General features: G+C 42.6%; 1 protein-coding gene and 1 long non-coding RNA gene across 6 annotated transcripts in view; one reads left to right on the top strand and one right to left on the bottom strand.

Annotated features, from left to right (window-relative positions):
- Positions 1-24029, bottom strand: part of Adamtsl3 (ADAMTS like 3) — a 287753-nt gene that overhangs the window by 15655 nt on the left and 248069 nt on the right. For 2 of the 5 annotated variants that reach the window (XM_076546303.1, XM_076546297.1), the window contains exons 24-25: positions 2603-2785; positions 1891-2007 (exon numbers count right to left, since the gene is read on the bottom strand). In XM_076546303.1, coding sequence (XP_076402418.1) covers positions 1891-2007; positions 2603-2785 — 300 coding nt within the window. The remainder of the gene's footprint in view (positions 1-1890; positions 2008-2602; positions 2786-24029) is intronic. The other 3 variants (XR_013042909.1, XR_013042911.1, XM_076546308.1) reach the window with 3 other exon arrangements.
- LOC121829920 (uncharacterized) lies at positions 18747-20693 on the top strand. The gene is made up of 2 exons (XR_006072974.2): positions 18747-20047; positions 20318-20693. It is a non-coding gene; the product is annotated as an uncharacterized LOC121829920 (long non-coding RNA).

Here is a 24029-nt window from a genome sequence, read left to right as displayed (position 1 = left end):
GCTTTCGAAAAGTAGATCACAGCCTGACACTCCCATCTAAAACTCCTTGGTGACTCCTGACATTTTAACTTGACCCTTGAAGCCCTGGATGGCTGGTTCTTAGCAGCTCCTTCCCCTCTGTCCCCTCATTGCACGCATGCTCTTTTTGTTCCGTAAGCACATCAAGCTACTTTCAATGTGTAGTTTGCACTAATTAAACCCCTCTGAGAACACCCCTTCCCCATCCTGCTGCACAGAGGGCTCCACCTCATCCATTGGGTCTAGGCTGACATGTCTCCTCCCAGAAGGCCCATTCTGACTATCTTCCTCAAAAGCAGTCACTACCAAACATGTACCCCACTGCTCAGAACATTTCATCCTTAGTGCTTAACTACAAAGAATATACACACACTTATTTGTTTACTTAGTTCTTGTTTATCTTTCCTACCTGAAAGTCAAATCCATACATGCTGTCCTATTCAACATAAGGACAGGGTATACCATCTATAAGTCACTGAAGTAACGTTGGTTAACAAATAACTCTATAAAATGACAGGCTAATTCATGACCAAAGGCTGGCGCACTTTGCAGCATGCACATTTAAGTATTTGTATACATTTCTACGTAGGTAAATTCTGGGTCTGGGCACAAGGTGCTAAAATGATGTAAATAGTCCCAATAAGCCAAGTGCTGTCTACAACAAAGGCTTGGCCTTACAACAGCATTGCGCTCATGAATATCTATTTTATTTGTTGCAGTGATTCTTACAGTCTTTGAGCCCATGGCACATATAACATCTAAATGTTTCTCACATTCTAGTTTCTCTCATTGGAGGGTCCTTCTTTCTCTTCCCAGAACAAAACCTAGTTGACATTTCCAGAAAGAGGTTGGGCCTCTTCTTCAGCAATGCCCTTGTGTGTTAGCCATGTTTTTCTCATGGTATTCACTACACTGCCTCAGAAGAACTGTTCACATGCATGTCTTCCTCTTAGACTGTCAGCATTTCCGAGACTAAGAATGGAGGGCCACAGTCATAGGAGAAGCAAGTGCTCAGCACTTATCACCGAATGTCAAATGAATACACAATTTATTGTGTAATAATGGTAGCATTACATCTAAATGGCCATCTTAGGTAGTGATGTCATCACTAACATGTAGTGCAGTGTTGATGGACAGCTTAACACCATTTACCCTCCTATCCTCTCCCTTAAATCTCAGGAAGTAAGGGTCTTAGAAACTTTATCTTCTAGACCCCCTATGTAGTGGATGATACTCTACATGATACATTGTACAGCTTTGAGGAACTCCTCAGAATTTCAAATCCCAAATTGATATCATAGCAGTAAAACATGTGGCCTGACAGTAGTTTTGGTTTGTCTTTTGGCCATCACAACCTACTTTTGAGTGACAAGGAGCTGAGATCATTACCAGTTTTCCTGACTGTCCGTTCTGGTTTTCTTATTTCCACCTTACTTCCTTTGGCCTTCTGAAGAGGGTTACAAGCTTGGAATACCTGGTATAGATTTTTTTGATCATGTACCAGTGCATAACAAGTTGGGATGTATGGGAAATTTGTGTGTGAATAGAAAATGAAAGAACTGATCCCACAACCTTCGGAGAACTTCCTTCTGTTGGTATCTATTTGGGTGATGACAGTTTTGAAACTGGAAAATCAGTATCTACATTATTACAAATAATGATGTGTAGTATGGATATGAGCCCCATGAGCTGCCTCATTTCAAAAACTGTCCCACTGTGAAAGGAATAGATTGAGCTACCAAAGACTGAGGGGCAGGAAAAAACCCTAAGTAAATGCCAAGGAATACATTGCAAAGAGAAAATCATAGAGGTCGCCCAGCAAAAAAAATGCATGCCCAGAAAGGAAATCTGTAAACAGTCAAAATTCCAGACCTTGAGGCAGGGGCTCTCCTGTTGAGTTGTTGCTGTTTGCTCTGATGCTGGATGCCTGGAGAACATGCTTTTTCTGAGCCTTAGGAAATACAGTCTTACTGCCCAGGCCTCTTCGTTCTGAGAAAACAATGTGCAACACATCTAACCAATCAAAAGCCATCAAATTCTCATTCCTGTTTGAGTGTTCTTGAAGACAACTATGAAGAGGGACTTTTTCTAATAGAATGCTAGAATTCTAATAGAATCCCACAGGTCTAGAAGTAGGTGGGTGTGTGCATTCTTGCATGTGTGTTTGAGTCTCTCTCTGTGTGTGTTTATGAGTGTGTGTGTGTGTGTGTGTGTGTTGTGTGTATGTGCGCACATGCATTTCACAGGACCAGAAATCATCTTAACTAAAACAGACCTCAGTACTGCACCCACATACAATTGGGGTTGAGATTTAAGTAGACATAGAGGCATGACATGAAAAGTTTTAATGCTGGCAGAAAAGGACATGTTGCTTGCGCAGAAGAGTAGCTTCGCAATCACAGCCTTCCGAGAGGAGAACTGGTATGACAGGGTGTTATAAGTGACTTTAAGTAGGCAGTGATGGCGGGGCGAGAACCGTGACACACCTGTGTCACTCACACTTTGATTCCAGTGTCAACAAGTCTGGCCCCTGCTTTTTACACATCACAGGACTCATCAGGAACAATTGGAGTCGGACACTCACCCAGCAAGCGGAGCACAGAGGTTGACACTGCTTTCCCAAGAGCATTGGTGGCTGTGCAAATGTAGGTTCCTTCATTGTCGAGGGAAGCATTCTGCAACAACAGGGATCCATTGAAAAGCAAGGAAACATTGTCACTCAGAGATCCTCCTCTCTTCAACCAAGTTACATTAGGCTGAGGGACACCTTTGGAACAAAAACAAATATGACAAAGGCAATTCCTTTAAGATCAGGGCCACAGAACTATGAGACAAATACCATTTAGTGTTCGGAGCACAAGTCAGGAAATGGGTAAGTCATAGCTAATAGGAAATGGCTGGTTGTGATTTTTAAGGCCTATGTAGGAGGATTCATGGTACAGCAAAGGCTTTGGGCCATGGGGCAGCTCATCAGTTCATGTATTATGTTAGGGGATAGGAGCCAGTGAGATTGCCTCACTCTGGGAATGGAAGGGATTTTGAAGTTAGGCAGGTCAATGGGAAAATGGTTAAAAAAGGAGTTGGTGGAGCTGAGGTAAGTGGAGGCAGAAGAATTCCTACTAGTGAGTTGTTGCCAGGAAGACTTTGGAAAACAAATTATATATATATATATATATATATATATATATATATATATATATGTATGTATGTATATGAACTCTGTTGCTATGCACATGCAATGGGAACGGTCCTCCTTGGGGAAGATTATATGATCCTTGGAGAAACAGATTTGCTTCACTAATGAGTTCTATAAAAAGTGTCATTTTAGAGAACAAAAGGAAATGTTAAGTTTGAGTCTGGGCCAGTTGAGGCAGAGGCTTCTAGAGCTATCACAGGAGCCCAGGCACAGAGGAGGACAGAAGAGCTGAAAAAAAAAAGTCTTCATCCATATCTTGATAAGTATTAGCGTTTTGCTGGGCTATTGAAACTCAGAATTATTTCACTTGATTCTTAAGAGTGAAGGGTGCTTCAGGTGGTGCCTGGGACTGAACTAGGTAGCTGGGTTGAGGGATGTCCTCTCCTCCTAAAGTGCTCTGGTGGGAGAGAGCATGGGATGGCTTCTGAAAAAATAATCTCATCACTATTATAATGACATGTGCAAAGTACCTTGCAGCAGGCAGAAGGCATGGCCCAAGAGCCTGGTGCCACTTCCAAATTCTCACAGTCACTCCTCCTTCCTAGGAGGGCGTCATTGTGTGCTCCATCTTACTGCTGAGGACTCTGCTAAGCCTTGGGAATTCAGCATTAGTTGTTCCATCCACTACACCAAGCTTGCCGTTCAAGTCTCTATACTGAGCTTGCCATTCAAGTCTCTATACTGAGCTTGTCATTCAAGTCTCTATACTGAGCTTGTCATTCAAGTCTCTATACTGAGCTTGTCATTCAAGTCTCTATACTGAGCTTGTCATTCAAGTCTCCATACCGAGCTTGCCATTCAAGTCTCCATACCGAGCTTGCCATTCAAGTCTCTTTAGGGCATTTGTTGTGTGTCTTTAGAAAAATCCGATTTACTTAGAGATGTCATGTGTACATGCAGAAACTACAGATTGATTGATACTTGTACTGAAGTACTGAACCAAACCCAAGTGTTTTTGTTTTGTTTTGCTTTGTTTTTTTAAGAGAGAGAGTGCAAGGAGAGACAGCTGTTATTAGAGGTGTGGGGGCTTTAGAAACCTAGTACAATGGACACTTCCTAGAATCTAAGAGGGTAATCCTAGTGAGGATTCCTAGTAATGGAGGATATGGAGTTTGAACTAGCCATCTTCTGTAGTTAGGCAAGGTTTCCAGTGATGGGATTGGTTTGAATTTGGTTGAGTTGTTGGCCAAGGGGGTCTCATGGAAATCCCTAAAGAACCCATGCTGATGCTAAGACAGAGGGTTGCTCTCCAAAACCTGACAGTAGAGCCCCATTGCCAAGGACAGCATCCATTACAGCTCACTGAACATAGAGAGGTTGAGCTGGTGCCTTCATGGAGCCTTCAGCTCTATATCCTCTTTGGCATGGGAAGGTACTTGGCAGGCTACCAAAAGAGAAACTTGGACACCAACCCAGCCACAAAACCATCGACCTATAATCTGTCCTGCCTGCAAGATGTGCTGGGGCAGTGGTGGCCCAGAAGTTGTGGGAGTGGCCAGCCAATGTTTGCTTTAACCTGAGGCCCACATTACAAGAGGGAGTCCGTGCCCTACACTGCCTGGAAGGCCAGGAACCAGAGACTGGATAGCCCAGAGACCTAGGGTAGAACAAAATAGTCCTGGCTTAAAAAAAGAATATCACTGACATGATTCCTAATGATTCTCATAGATCTGTGCCTTGTCCAGTCATCATCAGAGAGGCTTCCTCTGACAGCAGATGCAGAGACCCATATCCAGATATTATGTGAAGAGAAAGTCTAAATTGGCAGTTTTCATGGAGTCCCTCCCCTCAGAGCTAGGCGACTCCCATAGAATAAGGGCTGGAAAGATTGTAGGAATCAGAGGGGATGAAGGAGAATACGGCCCACGGAATCAACTAAACAGGGCACACACGAGTCCACAAAGACTGAAGTGGTATCACAGGGTAGCTGGGAGGTGTGGTGGGAGAGGAAACTGATGCTGTTCATGCTCGAGAAGTGGGAACCGAATGAAAAAGCTGCTGCCTTGGGTGGGAAGGGATGGGCTGCTCCCATTCTCTTTTATTACTTTGTTAACTTTGGATATCACCCTGGATTCCAGCAGCCTTAAGTGCAAAAGGAATGTGAAATAAGAACAGGAATGCTATCATGTTTAGATGTAATATCTGAGGGCTTCAAAACCTGCGTCTGAGTCTGAGTTGGTGGCTCCCAGGGATTTCATCTTTAATCCTGTGGCTTTGTATGATCTGTGTGTGACTGGGGGATTTCCAAGGGTGTTACCTCAAGAGTCTCATCTTCTGGTCGCTCAATCAAATAACTATAATATATGTGCCGGTGTGATGGGGTTTTGCAGGTTTGACTAAGTTTACAAGTTAGATGACCTTAAAATAATATCTGGATGGACCAATGCAATGCTGTGAGTCCTGAAGATAAGGAAAGCAGAGCAGAAGTGGTTAGAGATGTAAACAGAATGGAGTGGGAGTGACAAGGCCAAAGAGCATGTATGAGGGATACGGTCTTCCACTGATGATTTTAAATGAAGGGATCCATGAGCCAAGGAAGGCAGGTGTCCTCGAAAACCCAGGAGTTGCCTCCAGCTGACAGTAACCAGCAAGTGGGTCCTTGAGTCCTGCAACGAGTAGGAGCTGAATTCTGCCAACAACAGGAAGGAGATGTATCCCCAGAGTCTCCAGACAGGAGTTCACCCTCCACAGCACCTTCATCTGACCTTGGATCCTCTAGACAGAACAGTCAGCTCAGTCACACTCTACTGACTGACCCATAGAACTGTACGATAATAAATGAGTATTTATAAGTTTGTAGTAATTTGTTACAATAGCAATACAAAATGAATATCTTGATAATGACACATGCATATATATTCTTCTGTAGACATATACATAGAAAAGTCAAGCTTTCCTAAGGTCACAGCTATTAAATACAGAAAATGAGATTCAGAGCCACATAATTAGATTCAGAACATCTTCTAACCAGAATGCAGGTAGCTTTCATGCATTTCTTAATAAAGTCTCTCCTAAGTGGCTTATAGTTGTTGGAAGGTTTGGTTGTGGTGTCAAACAAGGTCAAATGCACATACATGTACACACATATATAACATATAATAAATATATAAAATGTATAGTAGCTATTGATTGCTATTACTTAAAGGAAGTTATGAAGCTTATTTATCTTGTTTCTGTCACCCTAATAGATGACTTACTTTTGGTAGGTTTTTAATTATTTTCTTCTTTATTTAAAAAAGGTAACAATTACCCCAAGTGCCCCTCCTCTCCATGCCTCCTGATCCTGGCCCACACCTCTGGCAGAAGCTTCTCACCCCCAGAGGTCAGGCCAGCATCCTGAACCCTAGGTAATCTGACCCTCACCCCACCCTCTCTCATCCAGCCTAACTCCAACTGCCCCTCCTCTCCTCTTTACCATATCCTGGCCCACATTTCTGACAGAAGCCTTCCACCCCATCAGAGGCCAGGCCAGCTTCCTGAAAACCGGGTAAGCCACCATCCCAACCAACCCCCTCCTGCCCTGCCCAGCATAACCCAAGTGCCCTTCTCCTTGCCACCTGACCCTGGCCCACACCTTTGGGGAAACGTCCCATCTTCCACCTCATCAGAGGCCAGGCCAGAATCCTGATCCCCAGAAGCCAGACCAGCATCCTGAACTCGAGAGATAAGGCCAATTCCCTGAAAATCAGGCAGAAACCTCCTACCCCACTAGAAGACAGGGAAGCATCTGAACCTAAAGAGGGCCCAGCCAGATAGAGGCCACACACACACACAGCCAGAACCAAACTTGGGCAGCAACCCACTGCTGGACCAGAGGCCATCCAGGCCATCAGAAGTCCAGCCCCCAACACAGACAGAGACCCTCTACTCCACCACAGGCCATGGGACACAGAAGACCAGAAAGGAAACAGAAACCAAGGAAGGAAACATCCATCCAACAAAGACAAACCTAGAAATGGTTACCTAGACCTTTAATCACTCCAAAACCAGATGTCTAAACATCAGTGTAAGAACGCAACAAGAGCTAAGGTATTATGTCTCCATCAGAGCTCACCCATCCCACTACAACAAGCCCTGAATATTCCAACACAGAGGAAACACAAGAAAATGACCTTAAAACCAACTTTATGAGGATGATAGAGGTACTTAAAGAGGAGATGGAAAACTCCCTTAAAGAAATTGAGGAAAAGACAACCATAAAATTGGAAGAAATCAACAAATCCCTTAATGAATGCCAAGGAAAAACAAACAGGTGAAGGAAATGTTTCAAGACATGAAAATAGAAACAGAAGCAATAAAGAAAAAACAAACTGAGGAAATTCAGGAAATGGATGATCTGGATAAGTAAACAGGAACTATAGATGCAAACATCACCAAGTGAATTCAAAAGATGGATGATCAAAAACACCAATCACATCTTATGCTGGAGAGCATGTGGAACAAGGGGAACATCTCCATCGCTGGTGGGAGTGCAAACTTGTACAACCACTTTGGAAATCAATATGGCAGTGTCTCAGAAAACTGGAAATCAATCTACCTCAAGACCCAGCTATACCACTCTTGGGCATATACCCAAAGAATGCTCAATCATACCACAAGGACACTTGCTCAACTATGTTCACAGCAGCTTTATTCATAATAGCCAGAAGCTGGAAACAACCTAGATGTCCCTCAATTGAAGAACTGATAAAGAAAATGTGGCACATTTATATACTGGAGTATTACACAGCAGTTAAAAACAATGGCATCATGAAACTAGAAGGCAACTGGATGGAACTAGAAAAAAAGTCATCCTGAGTGAGGTGGATAAACATGGTATCACTCATAAGTGGATATTAGCTGTAAAGCAAAGGAGAATCATGCTACAATCCAGAGCCTCAAAGGGGACAGGTAACAAGGAAGGATCAAGGGGCAATAGAAGAGATTTCATGGGTGGACTGGGGCAGGCGGGGATGGGAACATGAGGGATCAGGTGGGGGCAGGGGGTGGGGAGAGTACTGGTAGAGCTGGTTGGAAAGAGTGTCATTTTAGGGTCAGGTAGAAACCTAGTGCAAGGGAAACTCCAAGAAATCTACAAGGATGACCCCAGCTAAGACTCCTAGCAAAAGAGGACACTAGCCTGGACTGGCTTCCTCCTGTGACCAGGCAAGACTACTACTGATGGAGGGATTTGGATGCCAACCCAGCCATATAACCTTAGACTTACAGTCTGTCTGGCCTATGAGATGTGCTGGGATTGGTGCCGAGCCCAATAGTCATCAAAGAGGCTTCACCACCCATAGCCAAACATCAGGCTGAACTGGGGTAATCCTGCTGAAGAGGGGGGAGAAGGATTGCAGGAGCCAGAGGGGTCAAGGACATCACAAGAAAACCCACAGAAACAACTAACCTGGGTTCATAGGGGCTCACAGAGAGTGAACCAACAACCAGTGAGTCTGCATGGAACTGACCTAGGCCCTCTGCATATATGTGACAGTTGTGTAGCTAAGTCTTCCTGTAAAACCGCAAGAGCAGGGCTGTCTCTGACTCTTCTGCTGGCTTTTGGGACCCTATTCCCCATGCTTGGTCACCTTGCTTAGGCTTAATACAAGGGGAAGTGCTTAGTCTTACTACAACTTGATATGGCATGTTTAGTCAATATCCACAGGAGGCCTGCCCTTTCCAGGAGAGAAAGGAGGAGGAGTGGATGAGGGGAGGCAAAGAGGAGGTAAGGGGAGGGACTGGGAGGAGAGGAAGGAGGAGAAACTTCGATCAGGATGTAAATTCTTTAAAAGGTGACAATTATGGGACTGGAGAGATGGCTCAGTGGGTAATAGTGTTTGTTGTTCTGCCAGGGAACCTGAGTTCAGTTCCCACATCCATGTCGAGCCTCCCACGACTGCCCATGACTCCAGCTCCAGGGGTCTGATGCCCTCTTCTGGCCTCTGAGGGCACCTTCACACATACACAGACATGCACAGACACATTCACATAAATAAAAATAAATCTTTAAAAAGAAAGAGCTGCTAGGAAGACTACAATTTATTTTTGAGGTAAACAATTATGTCATTTACAAAAGGTTATAATTTTGTCTCTCCCAATATTTACATTTGTGATTTCATTTTCTTGACAGTGTTTACAGAATAGTGCTGTGTAATACCTTCAGTGGCAAGTGCGGTCAAGTGAATATCTATATCCCCCCCCCCCAAATTCATACACTTAAACCTAGACCACAATTCCTGATGAACAGGGTAGATTACTAGTCCTTGAGTAGTTAAGAACCTTTTCCAAGAAATACATGAAACAGTGCTGTTTCCAGCACTGGATTGAAATGTTGCTGGGATGCTGAACACTGACTTTCAAGAGGGTAAGTCAGGGTGAGATTCCTCCCAAATAGCTCTTTTTCTTCCAGCAATCTGATGAGGCTCCAGCAGACAGCCTCTGAGTTAGCTCAAAGTCCCCAGGAAAAGCAGCCAGACTCACTCTCCTGGGCTGTCCTGGAGGAGTGGCTTACCCACATGAGGCTTGTTAGAGCAGCCTAAAGAGAGTAAATGAAAAGCCAAGGAAGTTCTCTGGGGCCCTATATTAATAAGACTGGCTTTCTAAGGAGGATAAAAAAATTTTCCTCCAGAGCATCTTGGAAGGCTTGGGCACCGCCTTTATAGGCAAGAGCTCTATATGGGGGTGGGGGGAGAATTCAGAATTCCTACTGCAATCCAAATGATTAGAGGAGACAAGAGGAGAGCCAGGGACAGGGACAAACCAGGGGATGGGACATGTTTGCCCCAACCCAGATCTTCAACTTCCATTTTCAAACTGTTGGTCATGATGAATACCATTAGTGGTATTCAATATTGTTAGTGGAAAGCAGTCCAGAATTCCTGTTCTGCTTCTGATTGGTGGGGGGCAGATGCGTGTGGACAGTTTAACACAGTAGTTAAAAACAAGGAGGCCCAGGTCAGGCAGAAAGTGGGTACAGAGGGGTCTATAATGTTCACACGCTGGAACTGCCATAGCTTAGAAACAAGCACACTTGGATCCAAGCCTCTGTATGGTAAGGGTATGATGCTGAATCTGCAGTCGGTGAAAACCTGTGGCTGTTAGGAACACCACACTGCCAAACAATGTGCAGCGAGGCTTTAGATGTGAATGGAGAGACAAAAGCCCCATTGCTGAGAAGCCAACTTGGGGACCTTACCCCCAAAAACGTCATGACACCTGCGAACGTTTTCAAAGGACTGAAGAGAGCAGAGGATGGAGATGGGATCCTTCATCCTGCTGCCCTTTGCAGGCTTTAAAACTACAAATGTCTGTTCTGTGAAGACAGCTCTAGCATGTCAGAAATGGTTTCAACTTATTTATCTAACCTCCAAGACAGGCTATTCCCACAAGAATTCACAGCTCCGAAATATCCGGCAGTCTGTTTCCACAATGCTGAAATAGCTTTTGGAAGGTGAATGTTGTGGAAAAAAAAGTCCAGCTCTGCAGAGGCTGTGAAACATGTACTGCAAAGAGTTTGCACCTCAAGGGTCTCTTTAAAGTAGTCAGCATTTAAAAACAAATTTCCTCCATCCTTGAAAAGCCCATGAAATACTCCACACCAGAAAATCCTTGGCTTCTGCAGACCATTCTAAGACGCCAGCTCTTTACGTAAGTACATAGCATCCCTGAATGTTTTTGCTCTCTGTTGTCTCTTTCAGCTATTTCACAATATTCTGTGAGTCTTTTTACCCCCTCCTCTAAAAGAAATGAAGACTTAAACCACTACTGCCTTCCCCCAGGGAATCATGAAGAAATGATGCTGTCAATATATAAAGTACGAGGTTTATCGAACATAATGTAGGCAACAGCAAAAGGGGGTCACCAATAACTGAAACAATCAACAGGATTGCCACAGTACTGGCATCAGAGATAAGGCCTGGAGGAGACAGCAAAGTTCTCAACTGCAGGGCAGCGAGGCAGCAGCAGAAGTTTGAAGAATATACTTCTTTAGAGCTAATTGCATCTTCCTTTGTCCTTTCGGGCAATGAAGGGCCTGGCCATCGCTGAGGCTACCTTCAGAACTCCAAATACAAAACTATGGCTCTTGCCATTTGCAGGGCATTTGAATTGCTGTTGATGTACGTTTCCTTTTCTAGAAACGATGCCAACAGACTGGTGTAATCAGTACTCCCAGCAATTTGTTATGAGGCTTTAGAATCTTTTGGATCACACCATCTATTCCCCAACTCTGTCATTAAAGGTCTTTCTCTAAAGTCTCCTAAATTTTTTCTTGTGTCATGGATGAGAGGATCACCAAGTTCTCTTCCTGGTGTGGTTATCCTTGACCTCTCAGGACACTGGGATTCTGCTTCACTCAGGACTGGGCAGTTCTTCCTGTCAGTCATAGTCTACGAGGGGCTGGATACTGTTCTCCAGGCTTTCCTGTACAGGCCACAGTGTCCATGGCAATTATTCCATATGTTGTCTCAAGGCCAGAACCCGCCAGTAGTTCCTTGAAGAGTTAGAAGCAAGGACTTGTGCACACCAGACACAATGACATGAGCTGCTGGGCATGCAGCATTGTATACATGGCATCATGCATGTGGAACTACACACATTGCAAAAGCCACTGACTCAGAGTGTCGAGAAGAATCCTACACGGAAGCTCAAATGGTGAGAACAGTGGACATTCCTAAGGCTCAGCTTTCTGGACAGCAATTTTAGTAACTTACTCACCTAACACTGGGCTATAGGTGGACAAATTGCTATTACCCACTCTTTAGAAGCTGCATTAAAAATGAATGCTTATCTAGAGGGCACATGGCATGATCTACAGGGGGATTCTGGACCATATGCAAAACAAACTAACAAAAATAGCAGGAGGGGGTTTTGAGCATGAGAAGTCATTTTAAATAGACTTTATTTGCCTCTATACATTTAGATATTCCAAGGATTGTAAATGGTTTTTTAAACTGACAACTAAAATACAGATTATAGTGTATATTTCCAATTTATAAATGAAGAAAAATAAATTATCCTTAACTTAGAATATGGTCAAAAGAGTTAATATGTTCAGTTCATAAAATAGGAGTAAACAGGTAATCCTCAAAATTTGTTTTTAAGTCTTTTGTAAATTATATATAAATATTTGTGGGCAAATGTATTTTGGTAAGGATGGTTCTTTCTTTTTTCCCTTTCTTTCTCTTTACTTCCTCTCCCTTCCCTTCTGTCAAAGCCATCTATGACTTAAAGACATCTCAGAACCACAACATATAATATAAACCAGTAGTCGGCAAACTGATGGGGTGATGAGACTATCTTTAGGAATTCAATCATATAAGCCTGCTTCACCACAAATATTTTCTCAAGATCCTTTCCTGAAAGAGGCATTATTCAACCCAGTAAAGAAAGCTAATAATTTGGCAAGTTAACAACAAAATTCCTAGGTATATTCCAAAATATTTTAACCTAGAAGGAAAAGACTGAAATGAAGAAAATATCTTTCACTTTTACAATACGAATCTTCTAAACTGACTATGACCCCATCCATGAAGGGTTTTCCCTGTCTTCACTCATTGCCTGGAACACCAAGCATGAGAATTCAGCCCAAATGAGGCCCACATTTCCCACCAAATGCTTGCACACACACTGGATGGTTAAGCATTGTATCTGTAACTCCTACCTACTTTTTTCCTCCCCTTTTTTTTATCAATGGACAGCAAAAGGCAATGACAGAAGTGTGTTTAAACCTACAGCACTGATAAGCTTACACTTTCTAGAAGTGCAATTTGGCAACGATGCATTAAACATTACATACACTTTAACACTCTATAAAGCTACAAACCGTTGACTTTCCCGTGACCTAGGAGTTCTAATCCTATTTGGCTTTTTTTTTTTAAAGAAAAAAAATTGAAATGTAAAAAGTTCTATGCACAAAGATGTTTCTTTCATTGCTATATGCAATGGCAAAGAAGTAAGAATAGCTTCCAATATTGTCCAAAATTAAATGGTTTGTTTAATCCATACTTATACAGCAAGATATCCAGATAAACATTAATGGGGCAGTGGTACTGGAGACTGAGCCCACAAGAGAAGGCTGATCAATAAGATCTCCACTAAAACTGGAAGAGACAGGCAGGTCAAAAGATATAAAAACAATGACACAAAAGCACCAGAATCATGAAAAATCAAAGCCAAATTCCTCAAATATTAAATTCCAAAACACTGAAATGGGAAAGATGCTGGGTGAAGATTTCAAAGGTTTACTAATAAAAACTGGTCAGTAACCTTAGAAGGGATATGAACAAGCAGATAATCAATCTAGGACCTGGAGAGGAAGCAAGGTAGAGGGGATGTCAGCAAAATGAACAAGCAAACCAGCAACACTGAAGGAAAACTCAGGCAGGAGGTTTATAGATTTAAAAAGTCATATAGAAATATGGAACATGAAAATCTCCTCAATAAAGTTTGGAAAACATAAAGAAGACTATCAGGAATGAAGAACAAGGTCAAGGTTAAATATTATTTTTTAAAACTGAGCAGCACCTACTACTGTGCATGAGCTCTGGAATAGGATCAAGAGATTGTCCTAGTTAGTTTTTATGTCAACTTGACACAAGGTAGTGTCATCTGAGAAGAGAGAACCTCAATTATGAAATTGCCTCCATGAGATGGGGCTGTTGTGGGTGAGCCTGTATGGTATTTTCTTAACTAGTGATTATTCAGAAGGGCCCAGCCCACTGTGGGGAGGGCCATCCCTGGTGGACCTAGGTGCTATAAGAAAGCAGACTAAGCAAGCCATGAAGAGCAAACCAATAAGCAGCATTCCTCCATGGTCTCTGCATCAATTCCTGCCTCTAAGTTCCTGCCCTGTTTGAGTTTCTGTCCTGATTTCCATTGATGGTGAACAGCAATGTGAAGTATAAGCAGAATAAAACCATTGGAGTTCCTGTGTTGATTTCCATTGATGGTGAACAGTGATGTGAATATAAGAATAAAGCCTTTCCTCTCCAAGTTGCTTTTGGTCATGGTGTTTCATCACAGCAACAGAACCCCTAACTAAGACAGACACCAAACTAAAACCTCCACAGGATAGAAGCACAAACTGGGGGGTAGGGGACTACTAAAGGCATAGAAAAATCTGTTCAATGAAATTATAGTACAAATTCCCTCAAATCTAGAGAAAGAAATGGACTTTTAAACACAGAAGCATTGAGAACCCCAAATAGACAGGTCCAGAGAAGCAAAGCGCTCTCTCTCTCTCTCTCTCTCTCTCTCTCTCTCTCTCTCTCTCTCTCTCTCTCTCTCTCTCTCTCTCTCTCTCGTGTGTGTGTGTGTGTGTGTGTGTGTGTGTGTGTGTGTGTGTGTGTGTGTGTGTGTGTGTGTTCATCTGTCAGGGCAGGTGGGGGACACCAACTTACTTAACAAAGACAACATATCAGACTAACATGAGACCTCTCATCAGCAACCATGAAAGCCAGGACAGCAGGGAACTGTATGGCTCAAGTCGTAAAAGTAAACAACTGCCAATCAAGATTGTTGCTTCATCCAGCAAAGATATATTGAAGATTGATGGAGAAATGCAAGCATTTCAAGACAAGTGGCTCAAGATTACAACCCAGTACTGCAGAAGATAGTTAAAGGAATAGGATACTGAGTGGGACAAGAAAGGCAGTGTCAATCATAAGAGTACAGGAACGAATGCATTCCATGAAAAGTTGAGCAAAGGAGAACAAGGAAGGATCTGTCATGTCTAACCAGGAGAAAGAAAAGAACAAATAATAACAAACCAGAAAAGCCGTTAAGAATCACTAAACATTTCTCAGTAATAATGTTACTCATAAATGGTTGGGTTTCAACCCTCACCAGTAAAGAGAATCAGACTGGCTGATTGGGTTTAAAAACAAAAGCAAAGCAAAACAAAACAAATCTGACCCTTGGAGCTGGGGAGAGAATGCTGTAGTTAAGCGCACTAGCTGTTCTTCCAGAGGACCCAAATTGGTTTCCAATACCCACATAGACATCCCACAAGTGCCTGTAATTCTAGCTCCAGGGGACTGGAATCCTCTTCTGGCCGTTCTGGGCACATGCACACACATAGCATACAGTTACATGGGCACATACACATTCTCATTAAGGAAAAGAAAAATAATTCTTAAAAAAATAACCCCTGGCCCCAATTATCTGCTACTTCTAAGAAACATCTCATGGATAAAAGTCAACTTATCAAATGAATGGAAAGCCCAAAGAGACTGGAATAGCTATTCTGATACCTAGTAAAGTAGAATCCAAGCCAAATTAGAAGACATGAAGGCCACTACATATCAAAAAAAGAAGAATTCATCAAGAAGATCTAACTATTTTTAATAAATACATTGTATTCTGGAGTTCCAAGTTTCATAAAACTTACAAGACTGCTTCATAAAAGAGGAGGACTGGACTCACAGGCCTCTAAGACTCTTTCATATTTAATTTTGCATTTTTTAAAATCTCAACCACATCTTACTATCTCTCAAGAGAACTTTCTTTCCATATTTTGACTTCATCTAATTTTGAGGCAAGATGGGGCCAGATCCAAGCTATTCAACACAGTATTACTAACTGCGGACATCTAGACATGTAGAATGAGTTGTGCATCCAGAGGCCATGAAACATAACCATGATGTGACACACTTCCCAAAGGCTGTTCAAATCTCCCCTTTCATCCTGACTTATTTCCCTCTAGGACGTTATTTCGTTTTAAACAGCAGCTTCACATAAATGAAAGAATCCTTTTCAAATATATCAAGTTCTGGCTTCACTGAATTACAGACTCTTACATTATTTGCTTCTTTTCTTTTTATTACAACCAGATTTTCCAAATCATAACATAGGTAATTGGGTTTTTCATGGACTAGTAGTTTAGCTGCAAAAATTGTTTTTGTGAAGGACTTTCTATCTACCCATTCAGAGTTTCCCCCACATTCCTGGGTTCTTTACTCAAACATTTCCAATATCAGGCAAGAATTAAGGATGCTCAGTTTCAAGTTCTAACTGGACAGGTATCCTCAGCACTTTTCCTTCCTTTATATTATCACTTGGTCCACATTTCTGCCAGGTACCTAAGGCCCAGGAGAGAACTTCCTGCAGGACATCCCACCCCAGTGACTCATTCTATAGCAGAAAACAAATGGCCAGGGAAACGGTGCTAGGAGCTCAAGGTCTCACAGCCAGGCAAAGGCAGGGCTGAGAGAACCATAAGTGATACGCACATGCCGTGACCCAAGACTGATGGATATTTAAGCCTGCTTTTGTGTGTTGAAGACATTTTAAAGCAGTAAGCAAGCATTGTAGCTATGGTCAGTATTCTAACCACAACCTGTCCTTCTCTTCTCTCGGAGCAGGAATGATTCTGTGCCCTTCCTTGCAACTACAAACTGACTGTGGAGTGCATCCTGACAGCCGTCCCTGGGCCTCAAGGGGGCAGACCTCATGAAAAGAATTTCTGGTTCTGATCATCTAGTTGCTCTAAATTAGTTTTTCCAACATAATATTCTGCCACTCTATTTTTCTATATTCTTGCCAACTTAGTAGTGTGAAACTCTTGAAGTTGTCCAATGTAACAGGACCAAGAGGGGCATCATCACTATCTGAATCTCATTACCAGTGAGATTGGAAACACTGCAAACCCTTCGACGCTCAGGGCTTCAGTTCCAACAACTGTTGGTCCTATGGCTGGCTTACTGTTATTTGGTACTTAAGTTGATTCGTAGCAATCATTTATATACCATGGATACTGTGTGACAAGTACTTTCCTCCAGAAATGTAGCTTTTTAAAACTTGTTGAAAATATTTTGAAATGTTAACAGCAAAACTAATTGAAATATTATTCATATATTATGAAATTCAACCTTTAAAACTATATAATGCCGAAGCTAAAGTACATTCATAGAGCTCTCTAATTATTACCATGTAATAGGCATTTTATTTTGATTTGTACTTCTAGTATTTTCATTATTCACAGATATCAAATGTATCTCTTATATTTTAATTGAAAAATTAATTTCTCCATATTGTAGACATTTAATAAGAATCATTCTGGGCAGCGCTTTTTTATATTTATAACCAATTTTCATATCACCATTTCCTCAGCCATTTGCCTTTTGACTTCTCCTTCTGTCACTACTGGCTTCTGGGTTTTCCTATATGCTTGAATCTGCTGTGGAATCTGCCTCCCTCCCCCATCAGCACCACACTGCTTTCAGTCCTCCGGCTTTATCCTAAGTCTTTGTAACTGAGGGAGGCAAGTGAATAAAGCCCTGGCCACTGTGGGACCCAGCACAGCCACTTGGTGAGTTAACGCTACCTTTCAACTCTCCTGGGCCCACGAAGCTTCACGGGATTGCACCTGTCTCCCTTTCTCTCCAGTCCCTTGCTCATTTCCCTCTCGCATACATTGACAACCAGTAGAGGCCCCGAATATCAAACTCTGCCTTGGCTTGCCCTAAAGCAGATCCTTGCAAGCCAGGCGTGGTGGCACGTGCCAGTAATCCCAGTTCTCTACAGGAAGAAGCAGTAATATCAAGAGTTCAAGGTCTTCTTGGACTACATCATGAGTTCAAAACCTGCCTGGGCAACCTGACACGTTGCCTTTAACAAAACCAAACAAATCCAACCCTAATAAATGAACTATTTGCAAGCATTGTAAAAATCTTTACATTCTTGGTGAAAATTCTCCTTAACAACACACAGGGCTAGGTTTAGTTTAGGAGTCACTTAAAACTTTTATACATTTGCCCTTATGACTTTTGTTTGAGTCCCCTCTACCCTACCTGGAGAGCTTCCTGGTGAGGCCAGATGTCACTCCCTGCTGCGGAATTCTTCTTCTGAAGCAGATGTACATGCTGTCTATACACCCTGACTAGTGTTCTATGCCGTTTACATTCTTCAGTGTAGTTTGAATTTCAAAGCCCAGCCAACCCTTTAGGTTTCACTTGGCTCCGAGGAACAGGTGTCAAGTGTATCTCCTGCTTAAGAGGCGTTCTTCCTTTGGTGGCTGGGCCATAGAGCTTTGACAGGTCCATCCACTCTGGGACCATCATTTTCCTAGCTCAAGCCCATTTCTGTCTGTGGACCCGGAGAACTTAGAAACAAAAGAGGAGCTGACACACAGTGACACCTCCACACCAGGGGCTTGCTTCAGTTGTGTCTGGCGAGCGTAAGGAATGGTGGGAACAAGAGAATGCACACAGAGCAGAAAATTACAGGATATACAGTGGGCTGGTGAGATGTCTCTGTTGACAAAGATGCTTGCCCCCAAGGCTGAGGCCCATGTGGTGGATTGAGAGAGCTGACTCCTGAACTTGTCCTCTGACCTCTACATGTGTGCCAGGGCATGCAGCCCCCCCCCTCCCCCGCAAGAAAATGTAATAGACAATTATATGGTCAACAGTGCTTATGGAACGTGCTCCTGTGAAAAGAATAATTAGACAACAATGCTATTCACTGCTTTTTGTTCCCTCTCCTTAACAGAAGGTACATGTGGGGCGGGGTGGGGGTGGGGTGAAGCCCACTCCCTAATACCCCACATTTTACAAGGAAGTATCTCTTAATGGCAAGCAAGACAAACAACCTTTTCAGGATAGAATGTTTAACCTTCAGAAGTGCTGTTTTTTTTTTTAGTTCTATCATTTAATAGAATTAATAGAAAAATCTCGAAGGGTGGCTGGAGATAAACGCTATTGATATCTATACCACAAGTAGTATAAAACATGTTGCCCACGACAAAGAGTTATAAATTTGTCTATAAGCTCTAGGTATGTGCTATAGGACTCCAAAAAACAACTAGCAGGAAACAATTCAAGAGCAACTTTTTTTAAAATGGTATATCCTACTGAATTTCAAAGTTCTGGAAGAATATGATTTTGTAAATCATGCTATATATTCATCTATAAAACAAAAGACAGAATTAAATGATGACCAAGTCCCTTCTACTGCTAGATTCTATTTTCTGTTTGGAGATGAGGGCAAGACAGACACATGACTCATCCATGGTTGTATTCTGGCTACTCACAGAACTGTCAATCCACAATTTCTGACTTTTATCAGCATTATCATCTGTCTTTAAAAAGATGGCTCTCTGTAGAAAGCTAGGCCGGCTATAGCTTCTGCCCATGAGGAAACACTAAGTTCACTGCACGTCTGTTTAAAATGGCACATAACTCACTCAACATGATGGCACCTCCAGTGGCCGATTCACTTTGGAAGGGAAAGAACCTCTGATGGGTTTCTGGGGTTTGAGATCATAGTGGAGGGCGGCCAGGCACTGAAGACCAAAGGGACTACTTCTAGAAAAGATGAATGGTAGGGAAAGGTGAATACTCCCAACTCTGAGCTTCACTGGAGAGAAAGAAGGGGGGAGGAAGCAAAGGAGGAAAAGGAAGAGGAGGAGGAGGAAGGCCTGCCCCCAGCAGTATAATATAGCACAGGGCAGAAGGGCCCGCAGGTCGGGAAGGGATCAGACAGTTCATATTTCCCCTGAGTGGATAAGAGACCAGACCTGGGCTGAGTTTAATGGTCTTCTCTGGAGACTTTGTGAAAACAAGTTTCCACTGCCTCTAGTCCCTGCCTCAGGACAGCAAATGATGGGCCACAAACCTTTGGATGCCACCCCCACCCCCACCCCACAGTTTGATTTTAAATGATCAGGAAGCTAAATTTTAAAACGAAACATTAAAAGTTGAGTTTCTCTTAATAGAAGTCACATCTATTTTTCAGAATCCTCTGCAGGTGGAGGGCTATAGAAATTGGAGAAGTCTGTGGCTTGGCGTCTGAACAGTTCTGTTCTGCTTTTCTCCTTGCCCTGGCGAGAGAATGCTGGCCTGTTCTGCAATGGTAGGTCCATTTTGCCAGAAAATTCACATATTTGTGGGTGGAGCCAGTTGGGAGGCTGGGCAATCTGTCAAAAGTCTTCCCAGGCCAAACACTGCGAGGACTGCCAGGGCTTGAAAACTAATACCTTGGAGGGTAGCAGATTTCCAGCGTGCATGGAGCCAAAGGTGTGCCTTTAGAAAGAAGTAGGGCAAGCAGGAGAGAATCAGGGGGAAGGAAGAGAAGGAAGCTGGGCGAGTGTGACCCCGGTCCTCTCATGACACCCATCCTTAGGTGCTACCGGGCAGCCTCAGAGGCCCCTGCTGCCACACTGCATCTCGATCTAACTGCTTCTCCTGAATTCATGACCTCTGACAGAGACGAGTGGGGCGGCTCATACACCCTAGGCAGTTACCCGTTAAAAGACTCTGGAAAGTTCTGAAGGTTAAAAGAAGCAAAGTCTCCTCCTCAAGGTCACATAAGCAGGAAGCAGCTGCTAGTCTACAGGAGACTCTTTGATAGAGCTGCCTACACATTGTGCAGAGAGCGCCAGGGCTGTTGCTTTGGTGACTGGTCAGCCATGCAGGGATGGACTTTTTGGTGATGTAACTGCTTGAGTCTTCCATGCTCCTATAACTCATCCCCAATAAACTCATTGGTTTAAACTCTACATTTGAATAGAATCTTCTTTTTTTTTTTTTGGTCTGTGACTGGTGTCTTATACAGGATGAATAAATACTTTCCCATAACTGCTGTGGTGGTTTGAATTGTTATGGCCCCCATAGACTCATGTGTTTGAATGCTTGGTCCACAGGGATTGACACAATTAGTAGGTGTGGCCTTGTTGGAGTGGGTGTGGCATTGTTGCAGGACATGTGTCTTATAAGGCTTTGAGGTCTTACAAGCTCAAGTCTGGCCAGTGTGGCACACAGTCTCCTTCTGCTGCCTTCGGACCAAGATGTACAACTCCCAGCTCTTTCTCCAGCACCTTGTCTGCCTGCTCACCGCCAGGCTTCCCACCATGATGATAATGAACTAAACTACTGAAACAGTAAGCCAGTTAAATGTTTTTCTTTATAAGAGTTGCCATGTCCTGAGGCACAACCCGTGCCCGGGAACCCCCACCCATCGCTGCCCCAGTTGAGGACCAGCAAGAAAGACTCCTTCAGGCAGGCTTCCCCACCAACACCCCCCACCAGCCCTGCAATCTACAAGACCCACACCCTACCTCAAATCCACCCATCCCCCTGTGACCTCAGCAGCTCCCTGAGACACAGAATCTGCCGGCTCCAATTAGACCAAGAGCTACTACGATTGGAGCTTGAATGGCCCCCCAAGACACAGATACAGCAAGCACAGATTGGACCGAGCAGCTCACGCAGACACAGACACCTCTTACACCTACTGGAGGAAGAGATGGGTAGACTCCAGTGCATACATACATACAACAACATAAAGAGCAATATGGCACCACCAGAACATAGAGGTTCTACAACAGCAAGACCTGAACATCACAATGTAGAAGAAGCAGAAGAAAGCATCCTTAAAAATAACTTCATGAAGATGATAGAGGCCTTTAAAGAGGAAATGAAAAATTCACTTAAAGAAATTGAGGAAAAAACAAACAAAAATTGGAAGAAATCAATAAATCCTTAAAGAAAGCCAGAAATAAAAGAAAAAAAAAACAAGAAAAAGGCAACTAAACAGGTGAAGGAAACAGTGCAAGACCTGAAAATTGAAATAGAAACAGTGAAGAAGTCACAAACCGAGGGGATGCTGAACATGGAAAATCTGATTAAACAAACAGCAACTACAGATGCAAGCATAACCAACAGAATGCAAGAGATGGAGGAGAGAATTTCCAGCATGGAGGACACAATAGAGGAAATAGATTCATCAGTCAAAGGAAACACCAAAGCCAAAAAAGTCATAACACAAAATATCCAGGACATCTGGGACACCATGAAAAGGCCAAACCTAAGAATTATAGGGATAGAAGGAGAAGAATACCAAAGGCACAGAAATATATTCAACAAAATCATAGAAGAAAACTTTCCCTATGAAGATACAAGAAGCTTATAGAACACCAAATAGACTAGACTCTCTCAAAATGCAAGACTCCCTTGCCACATAATAATTAAACCACTAAACATACAGAATAAAGAAAGACTATTAAGAACAGCAAAGGAACAAGGCCAAGTGACTTATAAAGGCATGTCCCTCAGAATAATACCTGACTTCTCAATGGAGACTCTGAAAGCCAGAAGGCCCTGCACAGACATAATCCAGACACAGACTCTAAGAGACCATGGATGCCAGCCCAGACTACTATACCCAGCAAAACTTTCAATCACCATAGACGAAGTGAACAAGACATTCCAACACAAAGCCAGATTTAAACAATACCTATCCACAAATCCAGCTCTACAGAAAGCACTAGAAGGAAAACTCCAACCTAAGGAAGTTAGATGTACCCACAAAATCACAGATAGTAGATAACCCCACAGCAGCAAATCCCAAAGAAGGGAAATACACACATACTACCACCAAGAGATAAGAGAAATCAACAATCACTGGTCATTAATATCCCTTAATATCAATGAACTCAATTCACCTATAAAAAGACACAGGTAACAGAATGGATATGAAAACAGGATCCATCCTTCTGCTGCATACAAGAAACACACCTAAACTTCAAAGACAGATACTATCTCAGAGGAAAAGGCTGGGAAAAGACTTTCCAATCAAATGGACTTAAGAGAGCTGATGTAGCTATCCTAGTATCTAGCAAAATAGACTTCAAACTAAAATTAATCAAAAGAGATCAGGAAGAACATTAAATATTTATCACAGGAAAAATACACAAGATGAAGTCTCAATTCTGAACATTTATGCACCAAATACAAGGGCACCCACATATGTAAAAGAAACATCACTAAAGCTTAAATCACAATCAAACTCCACACACTAGTAGTGGGAGACTTCAATACCCCACTCTCACCAATAGACAGATTTGCCAGTCAGAAACCTAACAGAGAAATAAGGGATCTAACAGATATTATGACTCAAATGGACTTAATAAATATCTACAGAACATTCCACCCTAAAACAAAAGAATAGACCTTCTTCTCAGCATCCCATTGAACCTCTAAAATCAACCACATATTCAGTCACAAAGCAAATCTCAACAGATACAAAAAAAAACAAAACCAAACAAACAAACAAAAAACTGGAATAACTTCCTGTATTTTATCGGACCACCATGGCTTAAAAGTTAAATTTTTTTTTTTTTTTTTTGGTTTTTCGAGACAGGGTCTCTTTGTGTAGCTTTGCGCCTTTCCTGGAACTCACTTGGTAGACCAGGCTGGCCTCGAACTCACAGAGATCCGCCTGCCTCTGCCTCCCGAGTGCTGGGATTAAAGGCGTGCGCCACCACCGCCCGGCTAAAAGTTAAATTTTAACAACAACAAAAATTACTGAAAGAGTTGTCATGGTCATGGTTTCTCTTTATAGCAATAGAAACCCTAACTAAGACAACTCAGTGAAAGAGTCAAAGTCACACATCATGAGATGGTTCACTATCAGAGAACATCAAACATGACTACAAATACAAGAGTGATTGTTAATCCTTAGAAATTGGGGGATATAGCTGTTCAGGTAACTAAGTCAATGCACAGTAAATTGAGGGCATATAGAAAATTCCTTTTGAATTTAGTAGACTCAATTTGGTATGTCTCTCTAGGGAAGTGATCTACAGCTAGTCTCACAACAGCCCACCCCTTTACACCTGTAAAATGTAGAAGTGTGCAGAATATATTGTCTGTCTATATTCTGGGGACTCTAGAGTCCAGGTTAAGACTTAAGAATGCCTGGCCTCGAGTGGCAAAATAGCCCTAGTTCAGGCAGAGTCAGGCTGAAAGTTTTACTTCTATTAATGAAAAAAAATGGGTCTGGAGGGATGTGGGCGGAACATGGTGGGGGAATACTTGCCTTACATGAGCAAGAC

The sequence above is a fragment of the Peromyscus maniculatus genome, chromosome 1, assembly GCF_049852395.1.
Source record: "Peromyscus maniculatus bairdii isolate BWxNUB_F1_BW_parent chromosome 1, HU_Pman_BW_mat_3.1, whole genome shotgun sequence".
NCBI classification, from domain to species: domain Eukaryota; kingdom Metazoa; phylum Chordata; class Mammalia; order Rodentia; family Cricetidae; genus Peromyscus; species Peromyscus maniculatus.
This window is presented reverse-complemented; position numbering and strand designations above follow the sequence as displayed.